The following is a 14882-nucleotide window of genomic DNA, read 5'->3' on the forward strand; positions in this document are numbered from 1 at the left end:
AGATCTGCCTTCTGGAAGAGCAGAACAAGTCTGTTTTATTTTTTGCATGATACCCTTTCAAATGGTTGAGGATAGTTATCTTGTTACTAGCCAAGTAACTTTTTCTAGAAGGAAAGATTCACATAAATCAATCCTTGTTGGTGATTCGCAGACCTATCCCAGTCCTGGTCATCTTATCTTTCAAAGCATCATCCTCCGGATTGGCAGCAGTGCCACAGTTTAGCCAGCTAAGCTCAGGGTACAGATTTGGACAGTGGAAGATGGTATTAGCATTCTTAACCTCCATATTTACTTCTTGTATTTGGTTCATAATTTCTCTCAAGTCTCTTTCTAGCCGTGTTTCCCACAGTCTCCACTACTGTATTTGATATTCTGGAAGAAACATGTAAAACTTCACTTTTTATTTTCCTCTTAAATTTCATGCTTTTTTTTTTTTTTGGCTAATCTCTTAAAGTAGACACTAGGTTTCTGATGCACAACTCTGGCATCTATTATATTAGCATTCTTTCTATGCCTTGTGCCATCTATAAGTTTGTAAGTAAGTCTTTGGTGTATAAGTTGATACAAATGCCAAGAAAGTAAGAGCCACAGTTAGTACCTTGGGACCCACTGCTAGTAGTGACCTGTTTTTCAACAGAAGACTTCTTTTTTTTATATATAAGTTTATTTATTTTTGACTGTGTTGGGTCTTTGTTGCTGCATGCGGGCTTTCTCTAGTTGCGGGAGTGGGGACTATTCTTCGTTGCGGTGTGTGGGCTTCTCATTGCGTGGCTTCTCTTGTTGTGGAGCATGGGCTCTAGGCGCGTGGGCTTCAGTAGTTGTGGCTCGTGGGCTCTAGAGCACAGGTTCAGTAGTTGTGGAGCACAGGCTTAGTTGCTCCGTGGCATGTGTTCGAGCCAGACCAGGGCTCGAACCCCGGTCCCCTGCATTGGCAGGCGGATTCTTAACCACTGCGCCACCAGGGAGGCTCTCAACAGAAGACTTCTTAATGATGCTAAATGACTTAGCATCAAGTTGTTTAGTACTGAAATCTATCAATACATAAATAGGCTTTTCTCCTTTGCCATAGCATTTGTTGGAAAAAAGCAACCAATAATACTTGAAAAAGAAACGTTAGAGATTTTCCTTAATTTAACACTGATTTGTAAAAGAAAATTATAACCAACTCATTCTTTTATTTGGGTTCTCTTTCATTTTACTCTCATTCTTTCTTACTTTACCAATCCAGTTGAGCTTTTTTGTGGTAATAGTGTCTCCCAACCTTTCTGTCTCAATGTTTCAAGATGGCAACACCATACCAGTGGCCTGCTGAGTAAGGAGAAAACATTCTGCAGAAAGCAGCACTCAAGCCTGATACATAACCATGTGTCCTTAGCTATTTCATAATTCTCCAAGACTAAAATGGATTCGTAGAGTGTTGTTCATGATGTGATTATCAGGAAGAATTGGGACTGTTTCCATACACCCATGCCTTTTCTTTGACTTTAAATTGTTTGAATTTTACCTCTACTTTTTAATGGAACAAGTGAATCTGTATTGTAATCTTGTTTACTTCCCTTATCATGGCAATATCAGCTTTTTTCTGGCCATTTGGTTTTATACACTTATACTGAGTTCTACCTTAACAGCCTTAATAATCATGGCTGACTTTTTATGTCAGTAAACAGTTTTTGTTGCCTGGCATGCAGAATGCCTGGCACTGCCTTATGTTTCTTGAAGCCAAGGCTATTAATACTTTATTTCTGCCCTCATGGAGTTTAGATAGTAGAGAAGGATAGATGGGCACACCAGTCAGTGCTCCATCATGTGATATGGACTATAATAGAGCTCTGCAAAATTCTTCCCATGTGACATTCTCACATTTGGTTATGAGGCAGCCAGGGCAGCTGTGGTTTAGTTTACAGATGAGAAAACAGAGTCAGCTTGAGGCTAAGTGACTCGGCCAAAGTGACATGGCCATCAAGGTGCAGAAATGGGGTATGGACACAGGTCTTTTGTGTCTCAAGTCCTTGGTCTTTCAATTTCCTCTATAAACATCAGCTTGGAGTGAATCTATTCTAGTTATCATTCAGTTTTCCTGTTAATCATCAACAGATCTTCCTTTTTTTTTTTTGGCCACGCCACCTGGCATATGGGATCTTAGTTCCCTGACCAGGGATCGAACCCGTGCCCCTGCAGTGGGAGCGCGGAGTCTTAACCACTGGACTGCCAGGGAAGACCCGAATCGTCAGTAGATTGTATACAACATTTGCTTTACTGTTTACTTCCTTTCAGTGTTTTGAATGGATTCAGTTGTTTAATTAGTTTCCTATAATAAGCCGTTTTGGTCTTTTTGGTGAAAATAGTGTGCTTTTAAAAAAAAAATTGTACAAAACATGACTTTGATGTGCTGACCTGGGGGGTTAAAAAAATTAATTTGAAATTGATTAGTTCCTGATGTCCAGATGCTCTTTACTTCTTTGCCACACTCCCTGTCAGCTACAGCGAGCAGAGAAAACAAGCCTTTCCATCAGTTAGGGTTGAACTCTGGGGTAGTGCTGAATTTAAGCCAAGAAACAGGGCTTTAATGGCCATCCCCAGCATCGACTTCCTTCTATAACTTGATGGAAGTAAGTTATCTTTTCATGGCTTGCTCATCTCTGGAAAGGGAACAGCATTATCTTCCCATAGTTAATCTGCAGGGAAGTTATAGAGGTTAATCACATGTGAAGTCATTTAAAAATTTTAATTGAGTATATATGAAATGGATCTAAAATTTGATATCTTTATGGCTGGAGTTTATGGCAGTTGTCCAAGTTTCAGATAATGATTCTTAGCACTGCAGTTTGGTTGTGATATAAGAGTTTCAGTAAGAGTTTTTAAACAGCTTAAGAAAATGTAAAAGTTCTCATATTTTGTGATTTAAATACCATTTTTCTCTGTTGTCTTAGAGGGAGAACTGGAAGAAGAGTGGCTTAAGGAGGCCGGTTTGTCCAATCTCTTTGGAGAGGCTGCTGGAGATCCCCAAGAAAGCATGGTGTTTTTATCAACACTGACCCGGACGCAGGCGGCAGCTGTTCAGAAACGAGTAGAGACTGTCTCCCAGACCTTGAGGAAAAAAAACAAACAGTACCAGGTTCCTGACGTCAGAGACATATTTGCTCAACAGAGAGGGTCAAAAGAAAGGGAGGTAGGTTTTCTTTTTTGATAAAGCAAAGGAATAATTGCTTAGAATCAATTGAACCCATCCAGTTTAATTCAGATCATTAAAAACTTAATGGGCGTGTATATGCAAGGTGCTAAAGCTCCATGCTGGCCATGATCAAGAGGGACTTGATACCTGTCCTTCTAGAAGTTATACTGATGGGGCAGAAAATGAAACAAGTTACATTTCTCTGTGACAATCTCTGCGTTAGGTGTCCTTGGAGCTTTAGGAATGGCCCCAACCCCCTAGACAATGTGACTGCTAATTGTTACTTACAGGAAAGTCAGAGGTAGAGGATTCTTCCTTCTATATTAACTCTTGTAGGAAAATTTGTTTTTTTTCTAGACTCATGTGGGGATGAATGGAAGTGGAATGTGAGGGAGCTAATTGTAGCTGAATTATAAAACAGGAACCCTGAACATGAAATAACTTCCCCTTTGCATCTAGCACCTAGCACGGTGCCTAGCACGTAGAAGATTTGAGTAGATATTTGCTAAGATGATGAATTGATTAGTGGAAGCTGTTGGAGCCTGGTAGAGACTCTGGGGCTGATGGCTCTCAGGGAAGGCATGGTACAAGCAGGAGATCGGTATGACGTGGAACAGCGCTGCTCAGTACAGCCAGTTGGTAGGCTGCTTGTGGCTTGTCCAGGAGGACCTCAAGAGCTTGCACAAAATGTAAATTAATATCATCTGCTCCTTCAACAAGACAGTCTTGCTACAAAGAGAAAAAAAAAAAAGGTCAGCTGAACTTAATGATGTCCTTAGGGTCAAAGTTGATCTACACTCTGGACTGTTCTCAGATGAAGTTGGAATAGCTCTGGTCTGGAAGACCCAGTTGGTTGGTTGGAGTGAGAACAAACAGAACGGATGTTGAACGATGATTGCAGTGATAATAATAGCAGTTATATTTGCTGCTACCGCTACTGAACACTTACTGTGCCGACTACTTTCCGTGCCATATCCCATTTCATCCTTAGAGCTGTCCTGTGAGTGAGGTATCATCGTTTCCATTCTAGACTTTAAGTCACTTGCTCAGTGGTCCTGTAGATAGTAAACCCAAATTTGTCAGACTCTAAATAAGTGCTTTAACCACGATGCATCCTGCTACGTTTGGGTTTACATATATGATTCTGATATTAAGTAGTCTCAGTAAACACATGAGATGTATTTACACTGTAAATAAAGGGTAACAAAAATCTTTTTAAAAAATGAGGGACTAAATGGACTTATATTTAAGGTATCTTTCTGTCATATAGAGGTTTTTTGCTTTTTGTGGATGTTTCGTTCTTCCAAGAAATCCTTTATAGCTGCAGGTTCCTACTCTCTTTGCATGGTCAATTGTAGATCAAATCCAGTCCATTTTATAGGAGTTTAGGGGTGACTGGATTGCTCCAGGTAGGTCTCTGGGGCAGTTACGCGCTTGCATACCACCCATTCGTTATTTGGGACATCCACTGGGGTTGAAGGACTGGACTTGGTTTCTAGCTGTAGAAAAATGAATAGTAAGGAAATACAGTATTATGACACTTCCTTCCCAATTAAAGAGCCCTCCCTGAGGGAGTTAAGAGGAAACAAAAAGGGGGGAAGGGGCAGAGAGCTGAGCCTAAGCAAACCATATACTGTGGGATTCCTGCCAATCTCTAAGAGGATGTTGCTACTCAATGCTTCAAGCAACATTTTCCTGCAAATTCTTGGTAATGTCTAAACCACATGGTTTGAGTTCAAGGTAATTGGTGAGTTGTATCATCTGATGGAGTCAATAAGAGAGAAATAGCACAAGTAAATTAAAATAAGGTTAACTTGCTTACACTTTATGCCTTTAATCGAAACACTGCCACCCATTAGAAATATGTCCCCCATCCCTCAAGCAAACATGGGCCAGCTATCTTTACTTGCAGTTCTTCTATTCTCAAATAAGTACAGTGGGCCCTCCATATCCCTGGGTTCTGCACCTGTGGATACGGAGGGCCGACTGTACGATGCCATTTTTTATAAGGGACTTGAGCATGCCCCAGTGTTGGTGTCTGCAAGGGCAGGGGTGGGGGGTGTCCTGGAACCAGTCTCTCACAGATACGGAGAGATGACTGTCCATATTCCGCTCTTCCGTTTCAAATGCTTCCTCATGAAGCCCTCGCTGACACTGGGAAATATAATACAGAAATGAATACCATCTGCACTGTTATCTTCAATCGCTTAGGAAAACAATTCCAACCACATGCTCCAAAATATGTGTTCATATGTAAGATTAGAATTACTCACTGTGTGCCCTGTGCCATGGAGTGCTGGCCTTCTGCAGGCTCATGGGCGGAGGGAGGAGGATGGTATTGCTCTGCCTGAGGGGGACTGAAGTAGTGCCACGACTCTCCTACCACTTCTGTGATTGGTAGTCGCTCTACACTGACCTGGGTACCTCTAATCTCTAAGTAGAGCACCTCTGTGTACCTGCCCCGGTGCTTCTCTAGACTCTTCTTGGACTGCAGGTGGAGAGGGGAGTTCTCCTCTGCTAACACCTGAGTTGAAGTATGTGGGGAGGGGACTACAAAGGCTATCTTCTTTTGTATAGAGATGAAAAGCCAATGGAACGAGTATTTTAAAGACAGTTCATTCAAATAGACCTCTGTGTATGATTGACCTAGACTCCCCTTCCTGATTCCTGAATTCCTCCTGAAGCCTTACTTGGAAAGGAGGAAGTACGGCCTGGACACACTTACTGGTGAGAGGAGCCAGCCATGTTTTCCTGTGTCCGTAAACCCTTGGAGGGCTGCATTCTTCAGGTGTCAATCCCCCAACCCCTCGAAAAAGGAGTTTCTTTGAATATCTAAGCTCTTATTATCCTGCTTGGTAATTTAGTTTTAGTTGATCTCACATTTATTACTAGCTTTTTAAAAAAATATGAAGAATTCTGTTTTATTACCTAGATGCCAACTTATAATTTTATTTTATGACAGCGTTATTGAGAGAGAATTCACCAAGTCGCCCACTTAAAGTGTACAATTCAGAGGTTTTTTTGTGTAGTCACAGATTCGCAACCATCCTCACAATCCATTGTAGCACCTTTTCATCATCTCCAAAAGAAACCCCATACCCATTAGCAGTCATTCCTCATATTCCTCTCCTTACCCCCTAGGCAACCACTAATCTACTTTCTGTCTGTATGACTTTCCTATTCTGAAGATTTCGTAGAAATGAAACCACACAATATGTGGTCCTTGTGACTGATTCCTTTGACTTAGTATAATGTTTTCAATGTTCGTCCGTGTTGTAGCATGTACCTGTACTTTGTTTCCTTTTATTGCAGAATAATATTTCATTTTGTGGGTAGCTCACATTTTGTTTATCTACTCATCTGTTAATGGATATTGTTAACTTTTTGAGATCTTTTCTTTTCCCTTCAATTAATAGTGGCATTCTTGATGGCAGGGACACTCTTGATGTTGCCCTTATTCCCCACAGGGCTTAGTAGTGTGTCTTACAAGTTGTGGGTGATCACATGTTTATTGGATGCTTGCTTGTTGATTATACCTGTAGTCCTTTTTTTCTGTGATTGATATAATTCTGAGTGCATTTCTTGTACTCTGAAGGTTAGTAATAGAGTTATTTTACAGTACCGTTTCTCTGGTTGTGAGGTGGAGATGACTAAATGGCCCATGTTCTATCTTTAGCCTCCAGATGGTAGAGAATCACAATCGGTCAGAACAGACGAAAACAAATACCAAGGAAAAGATGGTAAGTTGGACCCGTTCTCTTGTATTTTCTCATTTATTAGTATAACAAACAGATAAGACCTTTTAAAACATTCGTCTTCAATTCTGGTAAGCAAATTCTACTCAAATACTCATATAAAGTACCCAAATAGGTAATTACATAAGACTGAGCATATAGTTGGCCTTTGATTTTTTAAAAATACTTGTCTATCTCTATCTGTTCTAACATCTCTGTACATAGTCAGTTTTCCCAAATGCTTACCATGTGCTAGGTACTATGCAGAGATATTTACCTAATTTAATATACTCAGGAACTCTATGTAGTAAATATTGTGCTTAACCCATCCTACAAATGAGAGAAGGGAGGTTTAGAGATGTAAAGTTACTTTCCCAAGGCCACACAGCTAGTAAGGGGAGCCAGTGAATTTGGAACCTCGTTTTCAGATCTGAAGTTCTTAGCTCATAAATGGATTGCTTTTCAGAAAGTTTAGAAAAACTTTTTTAAGTTAAGATTTTTTTGGGGGGGGGACATTGATTACAACTCTCCCTTTCATTCTTTTTTCTGTATCTGTTATTTCAGAAATGGATTAGAAATTCAAGGCATGGATGAAAATAAATAGTAAGACTTTATTAGTACTTACCAAGAAAGAATTTAAAGCTATTTCATGGATTTACAAAAAGGAAGAGTTTCTAAATTAAGGTCACAGATTTAATCCTCAGTGTGCTGTTACTTTAAAACTGTAGCAAAGGTTGTTGGTGGCTGCCTGAGTCCCACTTGGGACTTTTGTTTTGTTTATGTCCTTAAGACCTGGCACCTGGAGTGTTCATAGCATTACTAGTGTTGTGTTTGGATTGGAAGTAGTGGAGGGAGAGTATCAGGTAGACTGTGAAGGCCTGGGAAGTGTTCCCAACCTTCCTATAAAAATCAAAGGTTGGTCCAAAATTACTGTATACGGGACATTTTGGAGTCTTGGAGCATCTAGTATCTTTATCCTTCCTTCCATAGTTTTCTTAGAACTTCTCTCCTGTGCCCCTGCCTTAAAATATATACACACACACGTATGTGCATATATAAGTGTGTGCATGTGTGTGTATAGACACATACGTGTCTATTTATTTATGTCTATAAAAGCACTTGCTTTTTACTATTCTGTGGAGATTTCTTTAGTTACATGTTTTATATCAGAATGAAATTACTGGGTGTTTCCCTAAGTCTGTGTGCCAGTAGACACTGAAGTGGCAAGCAGGCTGGAATAGCCAGTGCAGGCAGGCTAGAGAGCTGGGTCGTTAAGAGAGACAGATGAACCTTTTGTGCCAATATCAATATGCTTTGGGCTTTGGGGAAGAGCGACTGGCAATTGCTAAATGAATACTGAGGAAAACATTGTCCTTTCTTGGTGTTTTCCTCCTTTGCCAGAGATGGTGATGTAGGCTATATAAACAGAAGTTCTGGAAGACAAGTTCATTATAGCAGTCCCTTCCAGCCTAGCTTGTGGCAGCCGAGTGGAATGTGACAAACTTGCTGCCTGATTTACATCTGCTTTTGCTGGAATGCTATGAAGTGGGCATAGAGCCTCCAGTCAGAATAATAAGAGAATGTGTATAACGCCATCCAAGTCACTGAGTATTTACTACTGCACCTGTTCTGGGCAATGCCATGCTCTTTTGCTAGCCAGTGAATTAACCAGTGTTATGCAAACATTGAAAGGTTCTGAATGAAATGCATGGAAAATATTGTCTGGAGTTCAAAAGTGGAGCTCTTTCCATTTGAAATCTGTAAGTGTGAGCTACGTAGTCTATTTTAAATGTTTTCCCTACACTTAGGCTTTTATGCATGTTCAATCAAAGTTACTTACTCTAAATGAAAAATAAAATTTTAATGTTGCAAGCATTGTTGCATTTCAAATTAATTAATCTACTGCTAAGTATCAATCTTAACTTTTCATCAAATTATACAGCTCTGTGTATAGGAAAGGCCAGTGTTTAATACATACATTTAGAAATACTAATAGTGCCCAAATCATTTTTAAAACTTTCGTGTTATGTATATTTTCTTTTCCGAGTTCCAAGGAGGAGGGGAAATGATTTTTTAAAATAAAGATACGGATTATTTTGGACAATTGAAAAACTTTGAGTTTTGTAAAATATTTGTAACTCAGTGCTATTGTCTACTTAAAAACCAAAGGAGAATAGATTAAATAAATTATATTATTTACACTTTTGGGCTTTAAGAGCCAAAAGGTTTATCTCAGCATTCTCTGTTAACGTTTCTCTTTGAGAGTAGATAATTGATTCATAGATACTTTTAGTAATCGGTTAACTATCTTTTTCTTTTAGCTGTGCTCCTTTATCACCCCTGAAACTGTTTTTCCTGCTATCTGCCTTAACTGGAGTCACCATTTGATCCTTAAGCCTTTTCTATATTGTGTTTTTTATTTTTGCCAATTTTTGGAGGAAATTCATATGTTTTAAATGTATTCTAACTTAATTATAATTCTTCTCCTCAGTTTTGAGTTCAGCACAGAACATTTGTTTGTGTGTGGGGGGAGGTGGTGTTTATTGTAGCTCTGACATGGGGCTGTTAAGGAGAAAAGGGAGTCGTTTTAACATTCTTGTCCATAAACACTCAGCTTTTAGAAAGGTAGCTTCTAATTTAAGAAAATGGCTAATCAGTTTTTTCCTCTTAGAATGGTTTCCTAGGAAACCAACATACATATTCACAGTAAAACATAAAGCAGTGTAAACCAGTGGGAATATAAAACTCAAATTGTGCTTTGACATTTACGTTAATACTTTAAAAATTAATTGGAGAGAGGTCTAGTTATCCTAATTAAAAAAAAAAAAATTGTCACAGGCTGTTGGAAAAGCATAATGTGGCATAGATGGCAGCAGATAAATACAATCAAAGAGCTTTAAATTTTCTCTTATTTTTGGAATTCACATGGGTCCATTTTTACTTACTTTCTTAACTGTGAGATGTGACCAGGGCCAGCTATGTAATTTGCAAGGCCCAGTGAAAACTGAAAATGTAGGGTTTCTTGTTCAAATTGCGAAACGGCAACAGTAGAGCATTAAACCCAGCTTGGGGCCCCACCGAGCACTACCCAAGTCCTGAAACCACGAAGCCCGCACTGCTTATTGAATGAGAGTGAAAAAGGCTAGATTTAGATTTATCCGTATTTTCTTTTGAGTAAAACAATTTTTCTGTGTGTTTTTGATTTAAATGACTATAAATATAGAAAATATGTAGAAGATAATACAAATACATTTTCTGAAGGCATCAGACTTCTAATAATATATGTGTATATGACATATTTATTAAATTTTAAAATTAACTTTACCCTCCATCACCTTGCTGTGTTAGTATATAAGCATTTGAATGTACTATGTAAGCTTATTGATGTAATCCAGAGCTGCCCACCATGAATTAAAGGTCTGCAATGAGAAAATAACAGTAATCCTGTCATTGATTCCAGGTTTTTTTCTAGTGTGAGTTGTGTTAAAAACCAAAAACTTATCAAATAGCCAAATTTGGAAGTATGTTCTTCCAAGCTTAAAGCTGACGTTTTCAGCAAAGAAGTTTTCAGGTGTTCATTTTTTTCCTGGAGGATTAACAACAAACAAACCAAGAAAAAAATGTTAAATTTATTATAAACTGTTGATGTAAATACATGGAACTTATTTCACTAGATTTATAGTTGTAAGGGAGCTGTTATAATCTTTGTAATAATCTGGTGCAAAACCTGTTGGTTCTGGTACCGGGTACCTCCAGACCTGACTCCCACAGTGCACATTGTCGGTGCTAACTTTTGTTTGGGAATTTTTACTATGATAGGTAGGTAACATTCCAGAAAGGACATGCAGGGCATGGAAGAAATCTTTTTCAGGAATCTGTTCCACTGTGAGGAAATTAAATGGTATATCATAGTTTTAAGAGAGAGCAAAACTAACCTCCTTCTCTTCTTTTTTTTGCTTTTACTCTCCCAGTATAAAATAAAGCAATGATTAAGTCTACTAAATTTTTGTGGGGTTTTTCATTCAGAGCTTGAGATCACCCATCAGTGTTTTGGAACTGGACTCAGTCTAAGAATTGTGACCTCAGAGAAAGATTCCACAATTCAACTCTGACTTTCTAGTCACCACCTTCCCTCCTCTACGCCCCCATGCACCATTGGTAGAATTCCTTGAGTATATTTTTTACTATTAAAATAACTGTTAATTATTGCTTATAGTAAATAGTACTTTTCCCAAAGGTTTAGATAGTTGATGTATTAGAAGTTAAAAAAAGAAGTAGCCAAAGCACATGAATTGAATCTTTTGTCTTTTTCCCAGATCAGGCATCTAGCCTGGTTGTTGGCGAAAAGGAGCTGACCCCACTGGTGCCTGAAGAGGCACCTGCCTCTGAAACAGACATCAACCTGGAGGTATCGTTTGCAGAGCAAGCTGTCAATCAGAAAGAGAGCTCCAGAGAGAAAATCCAGAGGAGCAAAGGGGACGACGCCCTGTTACCTGTACGTAATACACTATTCAGATGTCATTATCAGAGTATATTTTTCATCAGCTTTTTATTTGGAAAATTTTAGGTCCTTAGAAAAGTTTAAAGAATAGTATAGCATACACTCCTACAGCCTTCCTGTAGATCCATTTAACATAGTACAACCTTTACTTTCTTTCTACATATATCTATCTATCTATGTATAGGTTATACTATAGACACATACTCACATTTTTTTTTTTTTAGCCTAACAAGGGCATACAAAACAAAACACAGTTATAATGCTTAAGAAATTGAACATTAAAACAATAATTATATTTTAATCTATGATCATATTAAAATGTTCCCAATTGTCACAATGTTGTCCTTAATATCAATAGCTTCTCCCTTACTCCCGCCTGGGATTCAAACGAGGGTCATGTGTTGCATTTAATGTCATATTTTTTTGGTTTCTTAAATCTAGATCAGATCCCTTGATTTTTCTTTAATATTTTGAAGAGTCCAAATCAAATTTCTGATTTTGTCTGTTCTTGGTGACTGAATTCACATTAAACATTTTTGGTCACACCACTGCCTAGATGATGTTTATGCCTCTCATTGCATCATCAGAAGAGGGGCATGACATCAGATGGTCTCTTTACTGGAGATGGAATTTTGACCACTTGGTTAAGGAGATGTTCACCGGATCTCCCCGTCATAAAGATACCTTTTCCTATGTACAATTAATACTAATTTGTGATCCTTGAGACCGAGGGGAATATCCTGTCTGTCAGTAATAACCTACCACCCAGTGGCTTCACCATGCATTTGTAATCCTTGCCTGAAACAATAATTAGACTAGTGTTTGAGAAATGGTGATTTTCTCATTCTATTATTTCTTCTATATTGATTGGCTGGCAACCTTCCATAATAGTGCTTTTCCTCCCTTTTCTCTTTTGGTTTTTGAATATCACTATTCAAAAACTTCCTTTTTTTTATTCAGTGTTTTATAACTCATTATTGTTTTTCTTTGACATTTAAATTTACCCAGATTTGACAAAAGGGGGCCCTTCAAGCTGGTTCCTATGCCATTTTAACATGTCCTCATTCTCTTACTCCTTTGCTTTCTAGTACAAGGTGTTCCAGGCTCACCTTGTACTTTTCTCCCCTCAGATTAGAAGGAATCTATTTCTTCAAGTAGACCTTGTTTTTTCAGTAGCAGATTGTATTTAGAAACCAACCTCTGTGTACTGAGTGTTCTCATTGCTACCGAATGTCTTATATTTTTAAAAAATACATTTACTGGTACAGATGAACCGGTTTGCAGGGCAGAAATTGAGACACAGATGTAGAGAACAAACGTATGGACACCACGGGGGGAAAGCGGTGGGGGAGGGGGTGGTGGTGGGATGAATTGGGCGATTGGGATTGACATGTATACACTGATGTGTATAAAATGGATGACTAATAAGAAAAAAAAATACATTTACTTACTTTGTAGGATTTCACCACACAAAAGTTAAAAAGCATAGTATAATGAACTCCCCAGTACTCACCACCTAGCCCCAACATTCATTTTCCCATGACTAGTCCTGTCCTATACATACCCCCAACCAGTTCCCTACTCTGTGTTATTTTGAAACACATCTCTGAATTATATTTTGCCATCTATAAATATTTCAGTATGTGTTTCAAAAAGATAAAGAGGGTTTTTTAAAAAACACATATCCAGGGCTTCCCTGGTGGCTCAGTGGTTAAGAATCCGCCTGCAAATGCAGGGGACACGGGTTCGAGCCCTGGTCCGGGAAGACGCCACCTGCCGCGGAGCAAATAAGCTCGTGCGCCACAACTACTGAGCCTGTGCTCTGGAGCCCGCGAACCACAGCTACTGAGCCTGCGAGCCACAACTACTGAGCCTGTGTGCCACAACTACCAAAGCCCGTGCGCCTAGAGCCCGTGCTCCTCAACAAGAGAAGCCACCGCAATGAGAAGCCCGTGCACCGCAACGAAGAGTAGCCCCCGCTCGCTGCAACTAGAGAAAGCCTGTGTGCAGCAACAAAGACCCAACACAGCCAAAAATAAATAAATAAAATAAATGAAAAAAAACCCACAAAGAAATACATATCCATATTACTATTATTGTACCTTAAAAATTGCTAATATTTCTTAATTTCAAATATCTAATCAGTGTTCAAATTTCAAATTGAATCACAAATTTCATGATTTTTTTTTTTTTTTTTTTTTTACAGTTTGTTTCCATCAGGATCCAGATAAGGTTCATACGTTGCACTTGGTTGATAATGCCTTTCAAGGCTCGTAATCCCTTCCTCCCTCCCTCCTTCTGTCTCTGTGTGTGTCTCTCTCTTTCTCTTCCTCCTTCCCTTCCCTCTCTCCCTTATTTCATTACTCTCCCTCTTTTTCCTTATCCTTTCTTCCATTTCTCCCTTTCTCCCTCCCTCAAAATGTGTTTGTTGAAGAAACCTGGCTATTAAGTTTCTTGTTCTGTCCCCATGTTCTTCTGCTTCTTGTAAATTGGTTGACTCTAGATTGATCAGACTCAGGCTCATTTTTTGGTCAAGGCTACTTCATATGTGATCATGTATCAAGAGATTAAAAATATCTGGTTGTCTTTCTCTTTTGTGAAATTAGCAGCTGCTGCTGATCAATGCTTGGATCCATTTGTTTATTAATGGTTACAAAATGATGTTCTAATTTCGTTTTTTCCTTTATTAATTTGAATACTTCTATTAAGAAAAATGTTCTCAAATGGGTTACTTCTTACTTTCATTTACCAGTTTTCAATTTTTTTTTTTTGTTCCTTAGCATCTTTCATTAGTGACCAATTAGTGTTGTTTTAATTTTCTTATAAAAATAGTTTCTTAACTCATGGATGTAGACATATATGACATGACCCTAGAGAAAATTTCTCATATGTTTCTGGTATATTTTCTGCTTCAGACCTAGAATTGTCTATTTCTGCAAGAAACTCTGATTCCATTTAGTAGAAATATACTTTTGTGACTATGTTCAGGACACTAGGAATGTTCCTTTCTCTGAGTTGGTCATTGCTTAAAGCCTTTTCAGAGGACAGAAGTACATCTGTGTCTTCTTTCTTCCATGCTGAGAATAGTGGTTTTCAGGATACAGCAGATAATATAATTAGAATATCACATAATTATTTATGTGTTTTATCCGCTGTTAATGCACAGCATATCAACAATGTGATTACTAAAAAACAGTTTAAACTTGTTTTTCTTTTCCTCAGTTGGTTGTATCCTTGGGGTACATCCCAAAAGGACTGTAATAATCAAATTACTCTGCTTTAGGTTGTTTGGGATAGTGATTCTTCATATGGTTATGCCACCAACTGCATACCTGGTTGGGTTAATTAGTTTCATTTCATATTCAATGTTTAGGGATTGCTGTTTTGAAACTTAATTTTATTTTGTAAACATGTAAATTATTTAAGTGGTCCAAAAGTCAGAATTAAAAGCAAGGTGTATAAGAAGTATCACTTC

General features: G+C 38.4%; 1 protein-coding gene across 2 annotated transcripts in view; it reads left to right on the plus strand.

Annotated features, from left to right (window-relative positions):
- ARHGAP18 (Rho GTPase activating protein 18) overlaps window positions 1–14882 on the plus strand; it is a 126201-nt gene that overhangs the window by 68038 nt on the left and 43281 nt on the right. For both annotated transcript variants that reach the window (XM_082474664.1, XM_082474665.1), the window contains exons 3-5: window positions 2931–3169; window positions 6849–6912; window positions 11223–11401. In XM_082474664.1, the coding sequence (XP_082330790.1) occupies window positions 2931–3169; window positions 6849–6912; window positions 11223–11401 (482 nt within the window). The remainder of the gene's footprint in view (window positions 1–2930; window positions 3170–6848; window positions 6913–11222; window positions 11402–14882) is intronic.

The sequence above is a fragment of the Balaenoptera physalus genome, assembly GCF_965194825.1.
Source record: "Balaenoptera physalus genome assembly, chromosome: 9".
NCBI classification, from domain to species: Eukaryota; Metazoa; Chordata; class Mammalia; order Artiodactyla; family Balaenopteridae; genus Balaenoptera; species Balaenoptera physalus.